The sequence below is a fragment of the Macaca fascicularis genome, chromosome 1 (genome assembly GCF_037993035.2).
Source record: "Macaca fascicularis isolate 582-1 chromosome 1, T2T-MFA8v1.1".
Lineage (NCBI taxonomy): Eukaryota > Metazoa > Chordata > Mammalia > Primates > Cercopithecidae > Macaca > Macaca fascicularis.
In genome coordinates, this window is record NC_088375.1 from 209,845,093 (window position 1) to 209,855,602 (window position 10,510).

The 10,510-nt window shown below is 45.3% G+C and overlaps 1 protein-coding gene across 5 annotated transcripts; it reads left to right on the plus strand.

Annotated features, from left to right (window-relative positions):
• The first annotated feature begins 253 nt into the window (after window positions 1–253).
• On the plus strand, window positions 254–5,574 carry RSRP1 (arginine and serine rich protein 1). 5 transcript variants are annotated; one of them, XR_010580622.2, is made up of 6 exons: window positions 254–399; window positions 676–1,273; window positions 2,412–2,563; window positions 3,221–3,265; window positions 3,496–4,190; window positions 5,325–5,351. XR_010580622.2 is itself a non-coding variant. In XM_045377800.3 (5 exons), exons 2-5 carry the CDS (start codon window positions 742–744, stop codon window positions 5,439–5,441), a joined length of 885 nt encoding a protein of 294 aa, XP_045233735.1. In that variant the 5' UTR covers window positions 254–399; window positions 676–741; the 3' UTR covers window positions 5,442–5,574. The 5 variants fall into 5 exon arrangements, 1 of the variants encoding a protein (XP_045233735.1); XR_006693894.3 differs by having other exon boundaries at window positions 4,107–4,190; XR_010580621.2 differs by having other exon boundaries at window positions 3,221–4,190; window positions 5,325–5,574.
• The last annotated feature ends 4,936 nt before the right edge of the window (window positions 5,575–10,510 follow it).

The following is a 10,510-nucleotide window of genomic DNA, read 5'->3' on the forward strand; positions in this document are numbered from 1 at the left end:
GACCGGGGAGAGACAGAAGAGAAAAAAAAAAAAAAAAAAGCCAAGGGCAACGGGACACCCGGATGTACCAAGCACCGCCCCCTGGAGCCCCATCGCGCATGAGCACCGTGGAGGCAAGGGCGCGGCTTGGGGGAGGGAGGAGGCAGGGCGGTGGTTGGGCGAAAGGAGAGCCACGCCCGCTACGGAACGTCTCTGCGCATGCGCCGGGGGCCAGCTTCTGGTACTTTCGACGCGTCTGCTGACGTAGGCTCTCAGTGAGCGTCCGGACGTCGGAGGTGGAGGTTGTGGAGTTCGCTGTTCGAGAGTGGGCACGAAAAGCTCCTTTTAGTCCTGCGTTCCGAAAGGAGGGCGTCTGTTGGGCCTTTCTCTCAGTCGTGAGGGAGGCGTCGACGGCCTACGGTAAGTTTTCTGCTGACGGGGTCTCTCAGGACCGCCGCAGTGGTCTCTCAGGAGTGAGGGACGGGAAACGTGCTGGGCTCGCGTTTGGGGAACGCAGCGTTTCGCTTCGAGGCCGCGGCCTCAGGGCGCCGAGCGGAGTTTTTAGGGCTGATTCCCTTCGCCGCGGCCGCCTCCCGCGCCTTGGCTCCGCCTCCCGGAGGGCCCCAGACTGTGGCTTCCGGGTGGCCGGGCGCCCGCTTCCGCGACGCGACTTGTTTTTCTCCCTGGGATTTTTAGGAAGTCGTGAGTTGAGGCTTGCGGGATCGTTTCCGGAGAAAGCGCAGGCTAAGGCCGCAGCGGAAGATGTCCAACTACGTGAACGACATGTGGCCGGGCTCGCCGCAGGAGAAGGATTCGCCCTCCGCCTCGCGGTCGGGCGGGTCCAGCCGGCTCTCGTCGCGGTCTAGGAGCCGTTCTTTTTCCAGAAGCTCTCGGTCCCGTTCCCGGGTCTCGAGTCGGTTTTCGTCCAGGAGTCGGAGCCGGAGCCGGAGCCGGAGGAGTAGGTCAAGGTCCCGTTCCCGAAGGCGCCACCAGCGGAAGTACAGACGCTACTCGCGGTCATACTCGCGGAGCCGGTCGCGATCTCGCAGCCGCCGTTACCGAGAGAGGCGCTACGGCTTCTCCAGGAGATACTACCGGTCTCCTTCGCGGTCCCGGTCCCGTAGCAGGTCGCGCTCTCGGGAAAGGTCGTACTACGGAAGGGCGTACGCGATGGCGCGGGGGCGGCGCTACTATGGCTTTGGTCGCACAGTGTACCCGGAGGAGCGCAGCAGATGGAGGGACAGATCCAGGACGAGGTCGCGGAGCAGAACCCCCTTTCGCTTAAGTGAAAAAGGTGGGTGGGTCATTTATCTTTCTAGTTTTGGTAATGTGTGGTGACAGTATACGAGGAGGTTAGGGAACCAAAGTTGCTGTGTGGTTTCAATATTAGTTCCTTTGGTGCTGGAGATTTTTTTCGTTGGAGGAAAGAGGGAGGACATTACATGTAGTTAGTGGACAGCATTCTGTCTCTTCAGGGTTAAAGGTCAATCGGATGTTAAATGGCTCAGGATGTAGGGAACCTTTTTTCCTATTGGCTGGCTGTTCTTGGTGATGGAGCCTTTTAAATGTTGTTTAAGTTAAAGGTTTTAAATTTATAGATTGGGAAGAACAACATCAAAACACGCTGCCTTTTAGTTGACATTATTACTGAATACAATTGAATTGTCGAGTATCTTAAATGATTTAGGAGGCCGGCACGGTGGCTCACGCCTGCGATCCCAGCACTTTGGGAGCCGGAGGCGGGCGGGTCATTTGAGGCCAAGCGTTCCATACCAGCCTGGCCGACGTAGCTCACTATCTCTAGTAAAAATACAAAAATTAGCCGGGGGTGGTGGTAGAAATACACTTGAGTGTATCAGTATTGGTTCAGTGGTTGTGATAATTGTACCATATAAGGAATCTGTTGCAGAAAACCCTGGTTTTCAGAAATATCTTTGAAGAAAAAGCAAAATAATACCACTATTAACTAGAGAAAATTAGCTACAACAAAAAGACAAAATAGTAGGACGCTCAGGCCTTTAGTCAGGAAAACTGAAAACTAAGATTATTTAAGAATTTTATTTCTTTCAGCAAGAAGTGAGCTGGAGAGTTGAGTTTTCAGTGAATAAAGTTACACAGTTGTCCCTCTGTTCACTCGGGGGATTGGTGCCAGGACGCATATGGAACCCTCACGCATGCTTGGGGTTTACAGTCTCAAATGCTGTGGTACTTTCTATCTGCATTTAGTAGGGAGAAAAAAATCTAACTATAAAGTAGACCAGCGCAGCTCAAACCAGTGTTAAAGGGCAACCTTACTTTATGTATTATAAACAAGTGACTTAATACATTTAATACCACAAAATAACATGCTTATTTTGTAATTCTGAGTTCTCTTGGGGGGAAAAAAACTACCAGATTAATGAATTAAAAAAAAAAAAATTTTTTTTTTCCAGATCGAATGGAGCTGTTAGAAATAGCAAAAGCCAATGCAGCGAAAGCTTTAGGAACAACCAACATTGACTTGCCAGCTAGTCTCAGAACTGTGCATGTAGCCAAAGAAACAAGCCATGGAATAGGTGTATCAAGTAATGGTGCAAAGCCTGAAGTAAGTATTCTAGGTTTGTCCCAACAAAACGTTCAGAAAGCCAACTGTCAAATCTGATAAGCCACTTACTATTTACCTTAGACTATACTTTTTGGGAAGTCTAGCTATGTATATAATGTGCTAAATTCAGAGTAGCAGATCTGAAGATAAGCAAGGTGTCATACCCAGGAAAATGGGAGATTAATGAACTTTATTTGGCCGTGCATGGTGCCTCTTGCCTGTAATGAGGCAGATGGCTTGAGTCCAGGAGTTCAAGACCAGCCTGGGCAACGTGGAAAAACCGCGTGTTTACAAAAAATACAAAAATTATCCAGGCATGGTGGCGCATGCCCGTAGTGCCAGCTGTTTGGGAGGCTGAGGCAGGAGGATCTTTGAGCCCAGGATGCTAAGGTTGCAGTGAGCCAAGATTGCACCATTGTACTCCAGCCTGGGCAGCAGAGTGAGACCCTGTCTCAAGAAATAATTTAATTTTTCATTTTCAGTTAACACTGTACTCTTATAACACCATTAATATATTGTAGCTGGTACTTCGGTGATTCTGTTACCAGGTTTTCTAAGCTATTTACAGTGCGTAGCTTTCATTTGCAGCATTATGTTCCCACAAATCTGTACTCAGCATATACAGTATAGTTTATCTGCTTTATTTCTGTCTTATAGAAATCATGAATGTGGTCTGCAGACATTGATGAAGAAAATCTGTTGGTAATTGATACATGGGCTAAAGCATCAGAGGTTTAATTTGAAGTTTATGTTAACACACTGAAAACTTAGTTTTCTTTGTTGGTAGATACATGTGCATGCTAGAATTTGGGACAGGTACTATTTGTATGAAGTATTAAAGTCAGTTTTTAAAGTAAGCAAAGGTACATGTTGTAATGGTGGGGCATCTGTGAAAAAGATGTCCCTTTCATAATATATGCAATATATTCCAGATGTTTTGAGAGATTACAGAAGAGGAGGCCTGCTTCATTTGCAGATAAGTTTATTATAATTCTCCACAAATGTGCAGGATGTGCATTAGCAAATTGCACTGTACTTTTCACTCCAGCCTGGGTGACAAAGCGAGACTCCATCTCGAGAAAAAAAAAAAAAGATGCTATATCTAAATGAATCTGTGTAATTGGGCCCAGATGTGGGTTTGCTCAGTATTAGTAGACAAGGTCTTTGTTCAGACGATTAGGTGCCTAACTGGCAAATGTCTTAGCTTCTTAAAGCTAGGTATTTCTGATGCGGCTTTACTTTTCAAAAGTTAACTTGATTCAACCTGAGAAAACTGATTAAAAAACTAGTTTAAAAATTACTTAAATTTGCCAGCAGGGAAGTAAAATAATTATGAGAAGAACGTCTTAAGCCTAATATTAAATCAGTTTTGTTAAGGGGAAAACTCAATAATTGTTACTTCAGCTGTTGAATATATGGTTAGATCCAAGTTGATTTTTGTGTCTACAATTAAATTTTGTATACAATTAGATTATTTTTTAATATAGGATTTAGAAACCAAGGGTATGTGTTTTAAAATTATACTTTTTCTTGACCTGTCTAGCTGTCAGAAAACGTAACAGAAGATGGACCTAGAAATCCTAGTGAAAAACCTTCCCAGCAAAGAAGCATAGCTTTTAGTTCTAATGTAAGTATGTCCAGGCATTGATCACTCAAAAATTGGATTTAGGATGTGTTTGCATCTTTGTGTTTTTATCTTCGTGGTGATAATTGGGGGTCTACTGACACAGTTTTTAAATAGAATTAAAATCGTTTGTTTTTGAGCCATGTTTACAAGTGGCCATTACAATGGGTTCCTAACCTATCTGACATTCACATTTGTTTCGATATTTTGCCTTTCTTTTAAGTGTCTCCCCTTTTTTATTGAAATGTTTTAAAGGGAAATCTTCAGAATACTCCTTAATCACAATGTTTTAAAATACGGTTTCAAAAATGAAGCCCCCAAATCATTACACCTTGTGTATGTCCAGTGTTTCCCTGCTGCCCCAGTATCTTCACTTTACATTTTGAATCAAGCTACAATTAAGGTTCATACTATGTTTGGTTGATAATATCTTTTTTTTTTTTTTTTTTTTTTTGAGACGGAGGTCTCGCTCTGTCGCCCAGGCTGGAGTGCAGTGGCCCAGTCTCCGCTCACTGCAGGCTCCGCCTCCGGGTTCACGCCATTCTCTTGCCTCAGCCTCCCGAGTAGCTGGGACTACAGACGCCCGCCACCACCCCCGGCTAGTTTTTTGTATTTTTAGTAGAGACGGGGTTTCACCGTGTTAGCCAGGATGGTCTTGATCTCCTGACCTCGTGATCCGCCCGCCTTGGCCTCCCAAAGTGCTGGGATTTACAGGCGTGAGCCACCGCGCCTGGCCTTTTTTTTTTTTTTTTTTGAGACAGTCTTGCTCTGTCACCCAGGCTGGAGTGCAGTGTTGTGATCTTGGCTCACTGCAGCCTCTGCCTCCTGGGTTCAAGCGATTCTCCTGCCTCAGCCTCCCAAGTAGCTGAGACTACAGGTGCACACCACCACACCCAGCTAATTTTTGTATTTTTAGTAGAGACAGGGTTTCGCTGTGTTTGCCAGGATGGTCTCCGTCTCCTGACCTCATGATCCGCCCGCCTCAGCCTCCCAAAGTGTTGGGATTACAGGCGTGAGCCACCACGCCCAACAGTTGATATCTCTAAGGCTCATATATGGGATTATTTAATGTACTTTTTTGTGTGAAAATGTATAATTATATGTTTGGGAAGCTGACTGAATTTGTTTTTTTTACAGAATTCTGTAGCAAAACCAATACAAAAATCAGCTAAAGCTGCCACAGAAGAGACATCTTCAAGATCACCAAAAATAGATAAGAAAAAAAGTCCATATGGACTGTGGATACCTGTCTGAAGGGAGAAAACTAATGGCTAAGTTTGCATGAAAACTGCACTTTATTGCAAGTTAGTGTTTCTAGCATTATCCTATCCCTTTGAGCCATTCAGGGGTACTTGTACATTTAAAAACCAACACAAAAAGATGTAAATACTTAATACTCAAATATTAACATTTTAGGTTTCTCTTGCAGATATGAGAAATAGCACAGATGGACCAAAGGTTATACACAGGTGGGAGTCTTTTGTATATAGTTGTAAATATTTTCTTAGTTATGTAAAAATGAAATTTTTTAGACACAGTAATTGAACTGTATTCCTGTTTTGTATATTTAATAAATTTCTTGTTTTAATTCTTAGTCTCTATTCTATGTGTAATTACCTAATGGGTCTTTGTAGAGATACAAGGAGGCGTGTGTTGATTAAAGCCTTGTTAATCTCAAGTCCAAGGCTCACTGGCCCAAAGTGGGATTTTGAGAAATGCCGAATCTCAATCAAGTCCCTACCCTAGACCTGCTGAATTAGAAACTGAATTTTAACAGGATTCCCAGTTGAGGTCAATACTTCAAACTTGAAAAATTGCCCTAAAAAATTTATGGAATACTGGGCTTCAAGGCAAGAAACTAAGCCAGAAAGAGGAGAAATAGAATCCCTCATTAAGCTGTAAAATCTGTGTGGTGTAGTTAACATTTATGCCTTTGAAAGTATTCTAAAGAAATTTTTTTTTTTTTTTTTTTTTTGAGATCGAGTGCAGTGGTGTGTTCTGAGCTCACTGCAAGCTCCACCTCCCAGGTTCATGCCATTCTCCTGCCTCAGCCTCCCGTGTAGCTGGGACTACAGGTGCCCGCCACCACACCTGGCTAAGTTTTTTGTGTTTTTAATAAGAGATGGGGTTTCACTGTGTTAGCCAGGGTGGTCTCGATCTGACCTTGTGATCTGCCTGCCTCGGCCTCCCAAAGTGCTGGGATTACAGGCGTGAGCCACTGTGTCTGACCCTTCAGCACATAAAATTTTAAGAAGTAGGTATTACACTTTATGAACTGGAAAATATAGACGGCTGGTCTAAATAAGTGGACTGATTTTTATGGATAGACTCTTTAATTTTTAGAGAGAGGGTTTTTTGCTCCATCACCCAGACTGGAGTCAGTCACAGCTTGCTGCAACTCCAGGGCTCAGGCAATCCTCCTGCCACAGCTTCTGCCATATAGGCTTATGCCACCGCACCTGGCTAATTTTTGGGGGTAGAGATGAGTGGGATTTCTGTGTTACCCTAGGCTGGTCTTGAACTTGTGGCTTCAAGCAATGCTGCTCCTGTGGCACCCCCAGAGTGTAGGGATTACAGGTGTGAGCCACTGTGCCTGGCCTAAAATAATAGTTTGACCAAATGTTTTAACTTTCTTACAAGGATATTTGGTTTTTTTGAAGGATGGCATTTTATAGAATGTTATTAGGGATCAGTCTCCATCTCCATGGTTTTTTTCCTATAAATGCACCTGGGCTGTGCAGTAGAGCAGGGGACAGGAAAGCACCTATAATTGTGACCACTTCTGGGGAAGAGGAGGGACTACGGTGAATTTCCAGTACCCATTGTCACCTTCCTTTCACTACTTACATAGCTTGCAAGAAAAATTAGCACTCTGCTGCTGAAGCTCCAAAGGTCAACTCTAGGCTTCACATTAAACACAGAAAACACAAGTGAATAATACACAGATAAACGTGGAAATAATACACATTTCAAACATTTCTTTACCAATGTGCATGGGCCTGGCCAGATGGCAATCTGAGTTGGTCTCCTAGACTCTGCATCAGTTTCCGTAGCAGCGCCCAGGATTTGCGGTCTCTGCGCTTTCGCCCTGAGGAGGAGCGTCTTCGGGGGGCGGTGGCTTGGCCTCAGAGGCCCTTGGCCGACGACCCAGTCCCAATGTCTCTGCCTCCGTCTCCCCCGGCATCGCATCCTTCTCTAGGACAGACCTAGCCGCAAACGCCACTACTTCGCTACCCCCAGGCAAGTGCCTGCCACCCGTCTGGTCAGTCACAGTCTCTGCCCTCCCCTGGCAATGCTTCCCCCTACTTCCGGTAACAATTAAGTGGAACCCCGGGCCTCACTTTTCCGGACGAAACGTAACCGGCCCTTCCTGGGGTACCTCTAGAGCGGAGAAGACAGTCCCCGCCCCTGGCAGTCCTGGGGTGTGTCTGATTGGGCTAGGCCTGTGCGCAGGCGCATTGGGTAGAGAAACCTGGACATGTATGGGAGATAGGAGGAGGCTGTGAGCCATGATCTCAGCCTGGGTGACAGTGAGACCCTGTCTCAAAAACAAAAACCTATTCCCCTCCTTCCTCTGATTTCCTTAAATGCCTTTCTTTAGGGAAGCCAGCTCACCACTTGAAAAGTCAGTTTCCCCTGTTACAGCTCTTCATACATTTTCATCTTTGCAGCACTTACATAAATGTAATTAAATAAGTGTAATTACTTGTTTAACGTAGTTAATTTTGGGTTTTTTTGAACCCAAAATTTTGAGCGAATCTCGCTCTGTCACCCAGGTTGGAGTGTAGTGGGGCGATCTCAGCTCACGGCAACCTGCCTCCTGGGTTCAAGTGATTCTCCTGCCTCAACCTCCTGAGTAGCTAGAATTACAGGTGCCTGCCACCACGCCTGGCTAAGTTTTGTATTTTTAGTAGAGACGGTTGGTTAGGCTGGCCTGGAATTCCTGACCTCAAGTGATCCACCCGCCTAGGCCTTACGAAGTGTTGGGATTACAGGCATGAGCCACTGAGCCCGGCCTAATGTAGTTAGTTTAAATGACATTTCTTAACCTCTATTAAAATAACAAATATTTGGCCAGGCACTGTGGCTTACTCCTGTAATCCCAGCACTTTGGGAGGCTGAGGTGGGAGGATTACCTGAGCCCAGGAGTTCAAGACCAGCCTGGGCGACAGAGCAAGACCCTGTCTCTACCTCTGACCGTGCCAACCCCCAAAATCGAAGTATTAGCCGGGCATAGGGGCAGGTGCCTGTAGTCGCAGCTACTCGGGAGGCTGAGGTGGGAGGATCCTCTAGGAGGCAGAGGTTGCAGTGAGCCAAGATTGTGCCACTGCACTCCAGGCAAGGCAACAGAGCAAGACCTTGTCTCAAAAAAAAGCAAATATGGCAGAGTAACAGGATTGTTTTCTATGTTATAGATGATTTGATAGAGCAATATTATGGGTATTTACATTCTTTAAGAAAACAGTGTTAATTATAAACTAGGCATGGTGGCTCATGCCTGTAATCCCAGCTACTCAGAGGAAGAAGCTGAGAATGGAGGGATGACTTGAGGCCAGGAGTTCGACATCAGCCTAAATAACATAGTGAGACCCTGTCTCTTAAAAATAAAGTCAATTATAAAATTATTTTCAGTAAGATCCCTTATCAGAATTAGAGGTTTTGAAAGTTATATTACTAGGCTTATGTATGCTAAGTAATTACTGCTTACAAAGTTGTAGACTGGGTAAGAAAAACCAAAGAGTGAAGCATGCCGGGGCTAGCAATAGGGGGATCCATCACTACTACTATCCCTAAAGAGGCAAAAGAAGGGAGCAGCAATGAGAACCCAGAAAGTATAGGGTTAGGCCAGGCGCGATGGCTCACGCCTGTAATCCCAACACTTTAGGAGACCGAGGCAGGTGGATCACCTGAGGTCAGGTATTCGAGACCAACCTGACCAACAAGGTGAAACTCTGTCTCTACTAAAAATATAAAAATTAGCCGGGTGTGTTGGAAGGTGCCTGTAGTCCCAGCTACTTGGGAGGCTGAGACCGGAGAGTTGCTTGAACCTGGGAGGTGGAGGTTGCAGTGAGCTGAGATCACGCCACTACACTCCAGCCTGGGCAATGGAGAGAGACTCCGTCTCAAAAAAAAAAAAGAAGAAAATGTAGGGATAGAAGATAGTCTTCAGACAGAAGTGGTGCCTACAGAAATATGTCAAATCCATAATCCAGCTAGGGAATAAATACCTTGACCTCATTTCTTCCAAACCTTTGATCTTATATAGGTACTATGCACTGGCAGGACCCAGGAAGGCAGAGGGCAAGAGAGTTTACTAATGCAGTCCATTCAGGCCAGCACTTAGGGACACAGAACATGGAGACCAGTGGAGAGTAGTTCTAACAGGGCAGACAGAAAATATCTAGCACAATTTTTTTTTCAACAGGATATGGCAACAATTAAAAAAATTGGAGTCTTATAAGAAATCTGTTCAAATTATATTTATACATATTTATTAACAACAGAACAAGTGATGTGTCTAATTGAATTTTTCTAGATGCTGGAAGATCTTCCATCGTATATGCTAGTCTTTACAATGTGACATTGGCACTCCTTCAATCTAGAAGTAGAGTCTGTTTCCCTAATCCTTGAATCTGTGACAATGGAGGGAGAGACACTGTGTGAACTCTGAGACTAAGTCATAAAAAGTGAAACACAGATTCCACCTAGTTCTCTTGGGATACTTGTTCTTAAAACCAGCCCCCATGCTTTGAGGAAGCCCAGGCCAATGGAGAGGCCAGGTGTGGGTGTTCAGGCAGACAGCCAACATCAACCACCAGACTTCTGAGTGAGGAAACCTTTGTAAGGATTCCAGCCCCAGCCCCTAATCTGACTGCAACTGCATGAGAGACCCTGTGTGAAAACCACACCAATTCTCAGAACTATGAGAGATAATAATAAAGTAATACTTATGTTTTTTTTTTTTTTTTTTTTTTTTGAGACGGAGTCTTGCTCTGTCGCCCGGGCTGGAGTGCAGTGGCCGGATCTCAGCTCACTGCAAACTCCGTCTCTCGGGTTCACGCCATTCTCCTGCCTCAGCCTCCCAAGTAGCTGGGACTACAGGCGCCCGCCACCTCGCCCGGCTAGTTTTTTGTATTTTTTAGTAGAGACGGGGTTTCACCGTGTTAGCCAGGATGGTCTCGATCTCCTGACCTCGTGATCCGCCCGTCTCGGCCTCCCAAAGTGCTGGGATTACAGGCTTGAGCTACCGCTCCCGGCCTATAAAGTAATACTTATGTTAAGGTACCAAGTTTTGGGGTAATTTGTTATGCCACAATAGAGAA